This window comes from Pezoporus occidentalis, unplaced genomic scaffold (assembly GCF_034315485.1).
Source record: "Pezoporus occidentalis ecotype Australia unplaced genomic scaffold, CSIRO_AGI_Poc_V1 ctg78, whole genome shotgun sequence".
NCBI classification, from domain to species: Eukaryota; Metazoa; Chordata; class Aves; order Psittaciformes; family Psittacidae; genus Pezoporus; species Pezoporus occidentalis.
The window spans coordinates 2,098,934-2,114,485 of NW_026916137.1; the positions used below are offsets into that span (position 1 = coordinate 2,098,934).

General features: G+C 52.3%; 1 protein-coding gene across 1 annotated transcript; it reads left to right on the forward strand.

Annotated features, from left to right (window-relative positions):
• Nucleotides 1–1,830: 1,830 nt before the first annotated feature.
• MCM5 (minichromosome maintenance complex component 5) lies at nt 1,831–11,569 on the forward strand. Its single transcript, XM_062602631.1, has 17 exons — nt 1,831–1,962; nt 2,156–2,338; nt 3,183–3,309; nt 3,421–3,549; nt 3,980–4,152; nt 5,471–5,626; nt 5,715–5,881; nt 6,520–6,691; nt 6,855–6,966; nt 7,726–7,869; nt 8,125–8,190; nt 9,027–9,203; nt 9,307–9,419; nt 9,672–9,800; nt 10,031–10,173; nt 10,835–10,962; nt 11,222–11,569. Exons 2-17 carry the CDS (start codon nt 2,172–2,174, stop codon nt 11,321–11,323), a joined length of 2,205 nt encoding a protein of 734 aa, XP_062458615.1. The 5' UTR covers nt 1,831–1,962; nt 2,156–2,171; the 3' UTR covers nt 11,324–11,569.
• The last annotated feature ends 3,983 nt before the right edge of the window (nt 11,570–15,552 follow it).

Consider the following 15,552-nt stretch of genomic DNA (forward strand, 5'->3'; position numbering starts at 1 on the left):
AGCTAAATGGGACGCATCAAGCACACAACCGTATGCTCTCACCTATGTAATAAACCAACCCAACTTCCTCCCAGGACTCAGCACACACACACATGGCGTTGCTAAAGACACTCCAAACCCACAGCACTGCTGGAGCAGCCCATGCACACAGCTTTTTTTCCCTCCCTTTTTGCTGAGGCAGCTCTGGATGGATGGCTTTGTGGTCAGCCACTCTTACAGCCATAGGCCCTATGTGCTTTGGAAAGTCTTCTAACACAGGAGTCACTGCAGGAGAGGTTGCAGTTCATGTACGGAACAGTAGATACCCACAAGGCCATTATCTATCACCTCAGAGGCCTTTCCACTCTTTCTACCAGAAAGCCTCCATGATCAACCAGTCTCCATGATGCTGCCTGTTCCGGCTGTGACCTTAATCCCAAAGACATACATTCCTAAAGATCTGTTTTAATGACCAGCACTGAACCTGCTCAGAGAGCAAGCATCAGAATGCAGGCTGTGCTGAGAATAAACAGTGGGAGAGAGGGGCTGATTCAGGTATTTATTCTCAGGCTCTATATTCCTTCTGAGTCCCCTTTAATACTTCTCTATTTCAGCCCATCCAAAACCCCTGGTAGAAAAAATAGTCCTTAAAAAGATAGTCAGGTGTTTGAAAAGCAGGTGTATGTGGCCTGATAGCTATTCAAATATAAGAACTTCCTCAAAGTTCAGCCCATCCAGTCCCTTTAACCAACCCCAACTAAATCATTATGTTCAACCATGCTGAATAACTAAACATCCCAAATATGCAAATGCCCATGAGCTCAGAAATGCACACTGCCACACTCAGCTTCTCTCCACTAACCAAAGGGATTGCAACTGTGACCTCGAAGTTCGGAAATCTGGGTTCAGAGTGACATCATCCCCTCCCTGCTCATGGCAGAAGGGGTATGGAGCTTTGAGTACCTCTGTCATTGTGCTATCACACGCTGAAGGACTCCACGCTGAGCATAAAGAAGTCTTCAGAGGCAAAGACTAATGCTTTGTTTGTACTTGCCTATGATCTTTATGAATATATAAAGAAGGACAAAGACCTGCTAGAGTGAGTCCAGAGGTGGGACATGAAGATGCTTTCTCCTATGAAGGCAGGCTGAGAGAGCTGGGCTTGTTCAACCTGGAGAAGAGAAGGCTCCAGAGAGACCTTAGAGCAGCTTCCAGTGCCTAAGGGGGGTCTACAAGAAATCTGGAGAGGGACTTGTTGCAAGGGCAGGTAGTGACAGGCAAGGGGGAATGGCTTTAAACTGAGAGAGGGGAGTTTTACATTAGATATAGGGAAGAAATTCTTCCCTGTGAGGGTGGTGAGGTGCTGGCACAGGTTGCCCAGAGAAGCTGTGGCTGCCCCATCCTTGGCAGCGTTCAAGGCCAGGGTGGACGGGGCTTGGACCAACCTGCTCTAGTGGAAGGTGTCCCTGCCTGTGGCAAGGGGTTGGAACTGGATGAGCTTTAAGATCCATTCCAACCCAAACCAGGCTGTGACTCTGTGGTTTCCTCACAGTGCGTCCCCCCGCACACAGCAAGTTTTTCCTCCGCCCTCTTCCCCTTGGCCATGGCCGCACCAGCCGCCTGGGGGCACCCAACGTGCTCCCTCCGCCCGCAATGGTTTCACCCGTTCCCCCCCTCCGCTTACCGCCACGATGGTCGCACCCACCCGCCATTTCACCTCTCCCCGCCCTTCTCTCCCAGATTTCGCGCCAAACTGCTCCAGGCCGGCAGGGGTCTGAGCGCCCCGGCCAATCAGCGGCAGAGGAAGGCCGCGCTCTTCCCCTTGGGGCGGGCCGGGAGAACGGGCGGGGTCCAATCCGCGGCGGCGCGCTGAGGGCGGGCCAATCGGAGTGCGCGGCGACAGCGGCGGGGCTGAGCTTTCGTTTCCGCCGCGAGTTGGTTTTGCCGCGAAAAAGTCGGTGGCGGCTTCTCTCGATCAGCGAGGTGTGGAGCGGAGCGGGATCGGGGGGGCATGGGGGGGGGGGCAGTGCCAGGGGTGGCGAGGCGGGGGGCAGCGGGCAGTGTAGTCGGGAGGAGGGTATCCCCTGGGGCATTTGGTGCGGGGACGGGAGGGAGGAGAAGGTGGAGAAGAAGGAGGGAATATTTGGTGCTGACCGTGGGCTCTCTCTCCCCTCAGGGCAGCAGCAGTCGCCATGTCCGGCTTTGACGACCCCGGCATTTACTACAGCGACAGTTTCGGGGCCGATGGGTCTGTGGAAGAGGGGCACATTCGGAAGTCGCAGCTGCAGAAGCGGTTGAAGGAGTTCCTGCGGCAGTACCGGGTGGGCACGGACCGGACGGGCTTCACCTTCAAATACAGGTGCTGCTCTGACCGCTTTTCTCCTTTGGTGCCGCTCCTTTTCGGACACCCAGCCTGCTATTAACTTCCCTCCTGCTATGTGCACCTCACATATACAGTGGCATGTGTCAGCTTTTCTCTGCCCGTGGACCATAAATAACTCTTTGTCAGTATAAGAAATGTTCCCGTTTAGTCTTATAGGAAAACTGAGGTCTGGTGTTCTGCCACGTTGTTAGACAGCCAGCAAGTGGCACAGATAGCAATAGAGGGAGCTGCACTGCCAAGCTTGCACGTAGCTATGAAATTCAAGGTCTGTCTTCCAGTTCTAGTACTTGCTGGTATAGTATCCGTTGTCTGTATCCATTCAAATCAGTGCAGCACTGTCCATATGCTCCGTTGGAGGCTGCGAAGGTCAGCCCTTTGCCTATGCAGTTTGGAGACACAACTGTGAGAGAACATGGAGATGTGTCATGCAAGGGCTGAGACAGGCCTTTCATTGCTGAATTTCATGGACCCGGGGTTTTATAGAGATTATTGCCAGCTGTGCTATTACTTCATTCTTTAAAGTCATTTTTTAGGTATAATAGGTTATCCTGTGTGGGAATTTTCTAGTTGCCTATCTGGTCGTGTAACTCTAGTGAAAATTAGTCACTGTAAGCACTGGTGTGTCCCTGTCTTATGTCACATTTCAGAATGGTTTTGCATGAAAGATTTGCCCAGGTCCCCCTACACTCTCCTGGTTGTTCCTGTTTGCTTTCCAAACCAAGGACTTCCTGCAGAACCTGCCTTCTCTGCTGCCTGCTTGTCATAAGGTTGCTGTGGGTAACTGTTGCTTTCTCCCCTGCCGACCTTTACTGCCTTCCAGGGATGAGCTTAAACGGCACTATAACCTGAGTCAGTACTGGGTGGAGGTGGAGATGGAAGACTTGGCCAGCTTTGATGAAGATCTTGCTGACTATCTGTACAAGCAGCCAGCAGAGCACCTGCAGCTGGTAAGGAGGGAGGAGATGGGCAACCTGGTGTGCTGACATTGTCACATTATGACAGCAGCCCTGATAATACACTGTAATACACCTATAACAGCCTAGTTGTTCCCCTTATAGTTTGAAGAAGCAGCAAAAGAAGTTGCAGATGAAGTCACTCGTCCTCGTCCTTCAGGGGAGGAAGCTCTCCACGACATCCAAGTGATGCTGAAATCGGATGCCAATGCAGCCAGCATCCGCAGCCTGAAGGTGAGGGGAATGGGCTGCCAACTGAGCAGTGAGTGGCAAGGCTTGCTTATGTGGGCATGTGATTGCAGGGAAGCTTTTGGTACTTGAGCACATAGTTCAGGATGTTGGTTGTACACTAATTTACAAGCAAGGATGCTCTGCAACTTAATTGTGACTACAAAGGACTTACTGCTGGCTTCTGTTGCAGGGACATTATTGCTGTTAATGATGTTCTGCACAATGTTTTGTCCTTAGCCTGTACTGCTTTGAAATCCACAGGCTTAAGTCATGCAACATTCCTTTACTGCTGTAGAGGAGAAGACTGACATCGTGCAGGCATTTTATTCTGGTACTGTAGTCCCATAAATGTAGGAATTGTAGCTAAGAACTGTGTTTCTTCTTCAATTTCCCATCCATCCTCCAGTGATGGCTTTCTCTCATTCCCTTTCAGTCTGACCAGATGTCCCGCCTTGTGAAGATCCCTGGGATTGTAATTGCGGCAACCCCTGTGAGAGCCAAGGCCACCAGAATAGCCATCCAGTGCCGCAGCTGCCGCAACACCATCACCAACATTGCGGTGCGCCCGGGCCTAGAGGGCTATGCTCTCCCCAGGAAATGCAACACGTAAGGACCAACGTGGGGATACATGTGGGCAGGCTGGTGGGGGGCGGGAAAAGGCTTCATGCCTTCCTCCTGCTTCCCTTCCATCCCATGTGTGCTGCAGAGTCAGCTCTGTGATGCATAATGCAGGGGCATCTGCACTGCTTTCTGCCTCCTCCCTTCGTGTTGACCTTGTGCCTGTATCTGTGGCATTTGCTGTAACCGGTTGCTGGAGTTAAAACTGGCAAGTTTTAACTCCAGCAGCTGTCTGTGGTCATGCTGGTGGTGACACTACATGACCAGTGCTGCAAGTTGTCCAGAGAGTTCTTTTTGTCTTTAGTGCATTTTGCCTGTTGTACCTAAAGGTTCATTCCTGCTTATAGCTGCCCCATAATGCTGTGCTAAGCCGCTGGCCTAACTTCCTATTAAGTTCTTACCTTTTTCAAACAAACCTCTTGCTTCCACATTCCCCCTCCCCAGGGGACTCGCGTTACCTTCTGTAGTAAGGCTTTGCTACTAACCTCCAAATCCTGCTTTATAGCTCTTGGTGTCCAGGTGATCCATGAGCATTGAGCTGCTGCTGTGCTGCTGCTCTCACATCACCCAGTCCTGGTGGGTTGTGTCTTAAAGCTTATGCCTGCCAGTATTTATTTTCTGCTCCTTAACTCTAATGTAGCTTGAGAGGCCTTTGGAATAGGGATCATTCTTGTGCGTGGCCTGTACAGCACCTCGCTGCTGATCCTTGACTGCACAAGAGCATCTGCAATCTCCTGTTACCCTCCCTGAAAGCCCTGCATGGGGTCAGGCATCAGCAGTGATGTACTGAGATGGCAGCAGGACGTGGAGGTTCTTTTTGTCTCAAAGAGCTTGTAGTTTAGCAAGGCAGGTATGTCTCAAGAGACTGGAAGGTTGATGGCAGCCTTGTCACATTGCTAATTGCTCTCTCACCAGAAACCACTTAACATTTGTTTCGTGCATGAGGTTATAAAGAAAAATGCCCTGCTGTGTCGCTGAATCTATACTGTTACCTTCTGTGTAATTAATGAATTACCTTCCTCCCTGCTTTTAGCTAGCAGGGGACGGGGGTGAGACAGGGGAAGCACTCAGACAAGTATCAGCCTGTCTTTGGCTTGTTGTTGTGCGTGCTTTTGGCAGCTGTTGAAGGCAACGCAGAGGGTTGGTGAGCCTTTGGTTCAGCTTATGTGACTGCCCTTCTCACCTGGTGGACACCGCTTGGAGGGGTGGCTGCTCTGGGCTCTGTCACCACTGTCCCCTCTTCAGGGGTGCTCATAGGGTGGTTGTGGAGTGCCAGCAGCCTCCCCTCATTGGTGTCTCTGCACAGAGAGCAAGCTGGCCGCCCAAAGTGCCCGCTGGACCCGTATTTCATCATGCCAGATAAGTGCAAGTGCGTGGACTTCCAGGTGCTGAAGCTGCAGGAGTCTCCGGATGCTGTGCCACACGGGGAGATGCCCCGGCACTTGCAGCTCTACTGTGACAGGTACCAGTGCAGTCTCCCCACCCTCACCCCGCTGGGGCCATCCTTTCTTCCACTACCATCTTCTCTGCTTTCCCCTTCCTCCTCTTAGGTACCTCTGTGACAAAGTTGTCCCAGGGAACAGGGTCACTGTCATGGGCATCTACTCCATCAAGAAATCTGCCCTCAGCAAGAACAAAGGCCGTGACAACGTGGGTGTGGGTATCCGAAGTGCCTACATCCGTGTGGTGGGCATCCAGGTGGACACGGAGGGATCAGGTGAGGGCTGCTTTTAGTGCCCATCTGGTCTATGTGGTGCTGGTAGAGCCCCCTCTCTGAACACAGTGGTCCCTCACCATGCATTGCATGCAATCACAAACTGGGTCCTTCTCTGATGCTTATATAGCAGAAGGTTCAAGCTGATTCAAGGGTTTGAGTTGCCTGGATGCTCTATAGTCATATCCTGTATCACTTTTTCTCAGTGATATTAAATGAGGAGGCTTCAGCCTGAGTCCTTCAGGGTATTTAAGTTGCTTTTATCTTATTGATCTTAGTGGGAATCTGCTAAGCCATCCCTGAGGATCCAGGCTGCAGCCAACGGTTAAATTTGAGCTATGTATTGAAAACATTGTCCTGACTGTAATTCTCCCTCTGGTTCCTCCAGAGCTGCTTTGCCCCAGATCCTTGTTTTTTCATACCAGCCTCTGAGGACACAGCCTGCCTTGCTGGGATAGCAAATGCCTGCCCTCTCCATCCTTCCCCACTGGCAAGAAGGGGTTTTGGTGGTAGTGGGTGTCCCCACTGGCATGATCTGAAGAAGGGGTTTTGGTGGTAGTGAGTGTTTGGGGGGAGTAACGTAATTTACTTTAAATAACATCCATTTGTTCACTGTTGCATCACACAAACATTGTGTGCAGGACATAGCATTGCTGGCTCGGTAACCCCTCAGGAGGAGGAGGAACTTCGTCACCTTGCTGCCATGCCCAACATCTACGAGACCATCGCCAAGAGCATTGCGCCCTCCATCTATGGCAGCACCGACATCAAGAAGGCCATTGCCTGCCTCTTGTTTGGAGGCTCCCGCAAGAGGTGAGGAGAAGTCAGCCTGGTGGAGAGAGTGGTGGCAGGGGTGTCATTCATGGCACAAAGCCCTCGTATGGTCTTCTGGCACTTGGTTATTAGCAGTGCTTGGTTATCAAAATCAAGGCTTGCCATCTCTCCTCCTTCTCTTCCTCCCATCCTGTCACTCCAGGCTCCCAGATGGGCTGACCCGCAGAGGAGACATCAACTTACTGATGCTGGGTGACCCTGGCACGGCCAAGTCCCAGCTGCTGAAGTTTGTTGAGAAGTGTTCGCCCATTGGGGTAGGTGGTTTGAGAGACCATCTTGTAGTGCAGCGTGTTTCTTCCTTCTGCTCCTCGCATAGCATGGAAGACCAAACCGTGATTGCAGCAGATACCTGCCCATGCATCTACAGCTGGCTGGCAGGGGTGTGAACTGTTAATTCTGGTGCTGGCTTGGGAGAGATGGGGTGCAGGATGCAGGACAAAGGAGGGAAGGGGAAGCAGGTGATGCCTTTCATTATGATCTGAGCCAGACTATTTGCAGACGTCCAAAGACGTGACTGGTGCTGTTGTTTATTGTTGAGATTTGATCAGTGGAGATGCTGGCTGGTCAGGACAAATGAAGTTGACTGCATCTCAGGCACGGACCTCCAGGCTGACTTCAGGCATGAAATTATATTTTCAGCTGTGTTTTCTTGTAGTCTCTATTAAACTCAGCCTCTGACTGCATTGTTGCCTCCGGAGGGAAACAAACCTAATAGAGCAGACCACCAAACAATGGATCGCTCCCTGTTCTGTACTTAATACTTGTGTTTGTGTGTCTGCAAGCCCTCCGGTGCGTCACAGCTGCTTGTTCCGAAGCCTGGGGCTAGGCAATAGTCTGGCTCTGTACACTGCTGGTCTGCTTCCTGTATGTGCTGAGGGGTTTTCCTGGAGATCCTTGTGTTTCCTCTGGATTTTGTGGTGCTGGGAGTGCTTTGTCCTCTAGCTGGAGCAGCGGGCTCCTGGGTCCCACAGCAGCTGATGTGCTGTCCCTTTCCTTGTCCCGTGTGCCACTAGGTATACACCTCTGGGAAGGGCAGCAGCGCTGCTGGTTTGACGGCCTCGGTGATCCGGGACCCTTCCTCCAGGAATTTCTTCATGGAGGGGGGAGCCATGGTGCTGGCAGATGGAGGAGTGGTGTGCATTGATGAGTTCGACAAGGTACCCATGGCACTGCCTGTGAGGGAGAGTCCTTGGGCTGACAGCTTCTCCTGGGGGAGCCCAGAGCCGCAGGGGGAGGCCAGGGATGGGGCTGCAAGGGAATTGTGGTTACATCCTGAACTCTTGGGAAGAAGTCCTCACAGAGCTTCCCCTTGGGGGGCAGCATCCGTGGGTGTGTATCTGGGGCCTGGTGGAGGTGACTGATAATGACTTCTTTTTTCTCCTCACCTCATTTCTCCCACTTTGGATGGGAAGATGCGGGAGGATGACCGCGTGGCCATTCACGAGGCCATGGAGCAGCAGACCATCTCCATTGCTAAGGTGAGCTATGAGTGGGTTTCTGAGAGGCGGCGCTCACGCATCTTTTGCCAGACTTCTGCCATTACAGAGTCCAGGCAGTGTTTCTGATGGTCACTGTTTGATCTGAGACCACTCAGCCCTACCTGTAGGCTTTGGATTGTCTCTCTCAGATAGCCTCAGCAGGACTGAAACGAGCTCCCTCTGCTCTGCCTGTCCTCTGCTCTAGATGTAGTAGTTCTGCTGATGTCAGATCCTAAAGTCACTTCTTTTCCTCCTTTTCCTCCACCCCTTCTACAGGGGCTGCCTGGCATGCTGGTGCCTGATCTCTCAAATCACAGTTTCTCTTAGTCTCTACTGCTCAGCTTCTTTTGGTAGCACCTCTGCTCCCTCCTGGTTCCTCTGTTTCACCCCTTACCTATTGAGTCCCTGGTAACAGAGCACCCACCACTGCTGTCCCTCTTGCCTTTGCTACCTGCATACCCAGTGCTTTGCCACCGAGGCTGCCCAAGGAGGCTCAGTCCTGGCCACCCAGTTTCTAGCTCACATTGCAAATGTGGGGTGGGGTCTTGGTGTCCTTGCCCTTGACATAAGGTTTTAAGTGAAACTAGTTAGTGCTCAAGTGTCTGCTGAAGCCAGTCCTCCAGAAGACCGTGTGGGTCCAGCCCGATGTAGTTCCTGTGCTGACCCCTCTCCAAGGAGGAGCCATTACAGAGCAATTGGGTTTTATTTAAATGCAAGTGATTGATGAGGAGTCCTTACAGACTGCTTTGGACGTTTCGCTATGATTTAATAGCCGCCTAGCCCTGCTGTGAGGTGGTTGTGGTCTTGACCCCATCCATTCCTCCTTCCGCCTGCAGGCAGGAATCACAACCACACTCAACTCCCGCTGCTCAGTGCTGGCAGCTGCCAACTCTGTCTTTGGGCGCTGGGATGAGACCAAGGGCGAGGAGAATATTGATTTTATGCCCACCATCCTGTCCCGATTTGACATGATCTTCATCGTCAAGGATGTATACAATGAAGAGCGAGACATGGTGGGTCAGGCTGCATGGGTGCAGCTGAGTCTCGTGATGCACTACTTTTTTGGGAGGGGGAGGTATTGCGGTTCCTACTGCCTGACTACTTCTGCTCTTGTAGACACTGGCCAAGCATGTGATGTCCTTACATGTGAGTGCCTTCACGCAGACCCAGGCGGTGGAGGGTGAGATCGATCTGAACAAGCTGAAGAAGCTCATCTCCTTCTGTCGGATGTAAGTGACTTCTTGGCAGTGCCTGGGCTGCACGGTGGGAGGCAGTGATGAGAAGCAAACTGTGCAGCTGATGCTTGCAAGCACTCTTATATGCATGACCTTATTTAATGCCTACCTTGAGAAAAGAGAAGCAAGAGCAGCTCACAACAGTGCCACAGTGTGGATCAAGGAAGTGAGGGGTGTCCGGGGACCCCCTGCACAGGGGGACCCTCTGTGGTGCTGCTGCCTTCCAGCTCCCATCCCTCCTTGTAGGAAATGTGGCCCTCGGCTGTCAGCGGCAGCGGCGGAGAAGCTGAAGTACCGCTACATCCTGATGCGGAACGGCACTCGCCAGCACGAGCAGGAGAGCGACCGCCGCTCCAGCATCCCCATCACTGTGCGGTGAGCAACACTGCCCTCCTTGTCCTACCAGAACCCTCAGGGGTGGGGTTGTATTGCTGGGACTCACCTCGGGTATCCCAGAAAGCGGGTTAGTGGGGTGCTGGGGTTTGGGGGAGCTCTCTGAACAGGGCAATGCTGGCGATGCCTGGGGTGTGGTGAGCAGGGTGTCAGGGGGAAGGAGGAGACCTATCGGAGCTGCAGTAGAAAGCAGGGAACATCTTTGGTTGTAGGCAACTGGAGGCCGTCGTGCGCATTGCTGAGTCCCTGGCAAAGATGAAGCTTCAGCCCTTCGCTACAGAGACGGATGTTGAGGAAGCCTTGAGGCTCTTCCAGGTGTCCACGCTTGATGCAGCCATGTCGGGCAGCCTGTCAGGTGAGGGGGAGATGCGCTGTGCAGGAGGCACATGTTGGGCCTGGCTGTTGAGGACAAGGAGAGATGAGCTCCCACCCCCAGGACCGGGGGGACAGGGGCAGTGAGTGCTGCCAGCCATCCGCAGTCACATGCTGGACCTATATTTTGAGCAAAGGCAAAGCGATTTGTGCTTTTCCCAAGAAAGGCTGGGCCAGGTGATCCTTGAGGCCCCTTCCAACCTGTTATTCTGTGATTCTATGAATGCTTGTGGCAGCAAGGCACCATCATGGCCAAGGGGTTTGGCTCACAATGGAAAATGACGCCAAGGGTTTCCACCTGTCATGAGCAAGGGAGGGATGGTCTGGCCCCTTGTGGGCCAAAGGCTATCATCTACTGCTGCAGGTGATTCCCCAGCCTGTTTGTCCTCCAACATCTTTCCCTGTGGGGCTGAAGGCAGCGTTTCCTTGAGAGGCAGCGTGGCACAAAGGGTTTGAAAAGAGCTCCAGCAGTCTGGTCCACATTCCTCTGTGTCTTTGGAGCTTTCACCACCTTTGACTGTGGATTTGCTCCTGGTAAGGTCTTGGAAACATGCAGGTGTGGTGGGAGACACAGGATATGGGCACCCTGGCTTCGAGAGTGACACGTGGGTGCCACAGAGAGCTCACACAGCCTTTCCCTCCAGGGGCAGAAGGCTTCACAACACAGGAGGACCAAGAGATGCTGTCCCGCATTGAGAAGCAGCTCAAGCGCCGCTTCGCCATCGGCTCTCAGGTGTCGGAGCACAGCATCATCCAGGACTTCATGCGGCAGGTAGGCCATGGACTGCGTGGTTGGGCTGTGAACCAGGGACCCTGGGCTGCTGCTCAGCCCTTGAAACCAGACCTGTTTGATTTGTGACACTGGCTGTGGTCAGAGTGGAATAGTGAAAAGGAAACGTCAGCACATGGTGCTGCTGGGTCCTGCATCCCTCCAGGGAGGCATAGCCGGGCTTCAGGCAGGCTGCAGCATCCTGTGGGTGCTGGTGAGCTTTCCATGCCGGCTCATCTTCCCCTGCTCTCTCCTTTTCCAGAAATACCCGGAACACGCCATCCACAAGGTGCTGCAGCTGATGATGCGGCGGGGGGAGATCCAGCACCGCATGCAACGCAAAGTCCTCTACCGCATCAAGTGACCTCCCTTTCCCACGTGCGGGGAGGGAAGCGCTGGTGCCTGACACCTGCCCAAGTGCAGGCACAGTGCCCCGTGGGGCTCCTGGAAGAAGCTTTTCCTTGGGGAGCCAAACAGCCTGTCCCACTTGAAGCAGGGTTTGGGGTGGGCAGGGTTTGGGGTGGGCAGGGTTCCCCTGTCACAGTATACATTGATGTTTCTTTGAACTCCAAAAGCTTTTAGTTTGTATTAAAATAAAAACTTATTTGTAGCCCAGGTTATGTTCCCTTTCACCTTCAAAGCTGGTGCAGGATCTTGGTTGCAAAGGCATCTTTCCTGCTCACCCTGTGTTGACCAGTGCCCACCCTGGGGACTCCCCTTGAGGCAGGGCATAGCCTCATGGGCAGCACCAGCAGCCTGGAAAGCAGAAACTGATTTCTCACTCAGTGTTTGATCTGCCTGTAAAGGCATAAATTCCATTGGTGCTGGCTGCCCTGTTGGCCTCAGCAATTCAGAGGCACTTACCGGATCACTGCATGCAGGCTGCTGCCATCTTCCCTGTCTGTCAGTAGCAGTGAAGGAAATGCACTACTGTTTTCTGCTTCAGAGCTGCTTTTAGCTTATCCCCCCTTCTCTCCAAGGACTAGAGCAGCAAATGCTTTACCCTGCAGTGTAAAGGGCTGCATGAAAGCCTTGCTGGAGGCATCAGCAGAGCCCCCTGATTGCCCCAGTGAGGATGGGAATCTGGAGTGATGCCCAAGAGCTGTATACCCTCCTCCAGCTAGGCTCTATCACCTCCTTATGCCAACAGCCACAGGGGAAGGTTTTCCCACTTGCTAGGAGCCTCTCTGGGCTGTGAGCCCCAGGTGGACTTCTGCAGCCACTTGCCCTTCTGTGTTTGCTGTGTGACCTTGCACTTGTCAGGCTGCAAGTTTTTATCACTGCTAGCAAAGCAGCGTTGGCTCTGAAGAGGTAAGGTGTGAGTAGGTCCTTTCCTTGTCCTCTCAGGGCCAGCTTGCATGTGTGATCTCTGGTGGGGCATTCTGGAGACAGTGCAGTGTGCGGCAGTGCAGGCAAGTGGAAACGCTCCCTGCCGGCAAGTGACCTTCAGGCTGAGAAACATCCCAGGAGAGGCTTCATTAGCAAAGAAACGTTCAGGGCCAGCAGAGGGTACCAGAGCACTGAGGATGCTGGGCTGCGGCTGTGCACAGAGCTCCCTTGGAGAGGAGAAACCAAGGGGTCCCTTTGGGCTGGGTAGTGGGGTGAAGGGTGCACCCAGCCTGGCAGATGTCCCACAAGGGAAGTGCTCCACTGCAACCCCTGTGGGGTTCAACAGCATCCCTCTTTGCTTTGGTCTGGGTGTTCCGAGAAGTGCACAGTGAACTGATGTGGCTGGAGGTGGTGTTAGGGTTTGGAGTCTGTCTGGAGGGGCTGGTGCAGTGGTGGCCCTGGGGAGACTGATTGCACATTGGAGAAACAGCCTCCTGGTCTTCATCCTCCAGTTTTTTCAAGAGGAGCTGACCTTTGTGGAGGGCTGGAGGGGAGAGGAGGCTGGCACAAAGCCTTCCATGGGATACGCAGGGATGGATCTCCAGAAAGCTCACCCCAGTGATTTTATTGCCCTGTATTTCTACAGGTTCCAAGCACCTCACAGCGCTTCTTGGAGCCTGTGATGCTGGGGCAAAAGCAGGCACCCTTCTTTTCCCTTTATAAAGAAAATGAGACACTGTCTCTCCCCAGACTGCTTCCTGACTGGGAGGCAGGGCTGGACCAAGAGAAGGATGCAGCTGCCTTCAGCTGCTGCTCCATGGAGAGGATCAGCTCCATGGAGGAGGAATAAGTGAATGTGGGAATAATAGGGCAACATTCTCACCTGGAAACTGAAATTCCCACAGCTGCCAATGTCTTATCTGAAAGCATCCCGCCTTCTCACAAGCTTCTGTGCCCCTGATCAAGCACTTGATATTGCAGCATCAGGAGGTGGCCCATTAGAGCAGTGTCAACACAGCCCCAGAGCAGCAGCATGGTGTCTTGCCACATCCCATGTAGCATGGTAGCAACTGGTCCTACAGTTCTCTCAGCCCCTGCCACCTTTCCACAGTACCTCTGTCCTTGCTTTGGAGGTGCTGACAGTACTTACCTATCTGCGGTCCTTCTTCCAGAGGTGCAGCAATAGCAAAGCAAACAGGGATGTGAGATATGGAATCAGTAACCACAGCCTGCTCTTAATGCTGCTTTTGGAGGAGGCTATGAGCTCTGTTCCCAGAGAGCTTGGAAAGAGCACCCAGCAATGGAGAGGGGCTGGACAGGGAGAGAGCGTCCTGGGGCGAAGGGCTCCATTTCCATCACCCTTCTTGTTCCCTACCCTTCCCTCCACAGACATATCTGAAGCCTTTCTCCATGATCTTTGCTCTGTGCTGCAGCAGAAGCTCATGGCTGGATGTCAGTTCCTGTCTGGCAGTGGTGGTGATGTGGTGCTCACAGGTTTGAAAAGAGCCAGCATCTCACAGTACATGGAGCTGTGCTGGGCGTTGGCAGGTGTGGAGGTTGGAAATCCTTTTTGTTGGGTTTTTTTTTTTTGTTGTTTTCATGGTATGAAAGAGAGCAGAGGTATAATTCTGTGACAGGGATCAGAATGATTGATCTCTTTTTGTTATGAAATGTGTTGATTATATGGTACGAGGTTATGTAAGCGTACGTATGGTTTCAAACAACATTGTTTAGCAGCTAATGTATGCAGCTTTATCAGAAGAAACGTGTTGATGTGCACAACTCGTACTACCTTGGAACTCAAGATCATTGATTACTAATAGCTTGTTTTGAACTGCAGGTGGAAACTTTGTGAGGAACAGCAGCTCTCAGTTGGGTGGATGCTTGGCGATACCTACTTGATAAGGGACTGGTGGTCCTCCTGCTGAAGGTGACCAGATCTTTCCTCAGATGATAGCTACTAGGTAAAGGGCTGGTCATCCTCCTGGTGAAGGTGTCTTTTTTTGTCATTCCTGAGATTCTTGCTTGCTGAGACTTGGGACAGCGTCTCCTTAGATGACCAAAACCACTGTTCTCAAATTTAATGCTGACAGAGAGAGCAAAACCAGCCAGACTTAGCCACTTTACATCTGAGCAGCACAGCATTCTCTTACCTAGCCTACCACCTGACCTTGTCCCTTAACTTAGTGCTGTGTCACTGGCACAGGAAGCCCATTCCTCAACCTTGGCTTGCCCTCCTGGGAAGTACAATTGGAGAAGTGTAACCACCCCAAACCAGGCAGCTGCCAGGGATGCTCAGGTGCCTTTGATTCAAAGCTTGGGCTGGTATAGGAGCCACCCACCTCTTGCCACAATGAATTATCCCCCAGAGAACTTGCAGATTACATGTAATTCTGCATGAGATGTGTTCATCTGTGTGAGAGGAGGGGAGTTTCTCACTCAAAAGAGATTCAGTGCATGGGCTCTTCCCAGCCTTTCTGGTTCTCCATGAGAAGACTGGGTTGGGGTTCATCTGACCAGGCATCAAGAGCTGTGTCTTGAGCAAGGTACTCTGTGTGTCTTGCACAAGGGAGTGAGCACTTTTGTTTTATCCAAACTAAAAGTTCAAAAGAAACCAGGCAAGCTGTGCCCCAGTTGCATTTATTTTCTCTCTGTTGACTACAAAAATGGGTCAGGACAACTAGATTGAGCACGTATTTTTGCATCAAAAGTGTCTCAAACCGGGGAGATGTGCACGTCCTTCCTTGTGTGCTGCAGTGCTGCATCGGAGGGGGAGGGCTTTGCTGAAGGCTTGCTTTAGGTGCTAATTTTGGGGCAGCTTCACTAGGTTTGATTCTCTCCTTGTACACCGAGCTCATCAGAATGCCTCTGTGGGAATGTCACCGGAGCTCCACTATAGTAAAATCCAGCAAAACTGAGTCATCACATCTGCACTGCTTGGATCTCTTCCACCTCCATGTAGGATGAGAGCTGTTGCAATGCAGCAACCTAACCTCTGAGCGTGTTGTGTCACTTCCCCCATAAAATAAAACAAAGCCAAACTGCAGAGTCCTGAGGGCTGTTGCTCAAGGATGTGAGATAAACAAGGGCTAGTAGAATTTGCTGATAAGGGCAACGTGAGAAATGATCGGAGCTGATCCACCAAGCACCAACCCCAGATGAAGGAAGCCTCAGCTCCTTTCCCCTCTCTGCTACTGACTTGCTGGGCCAGTTGAGCAAGTGACTTCCTCTTGCCTGCTCTGGATAATGACCTTTTTGGAGCAC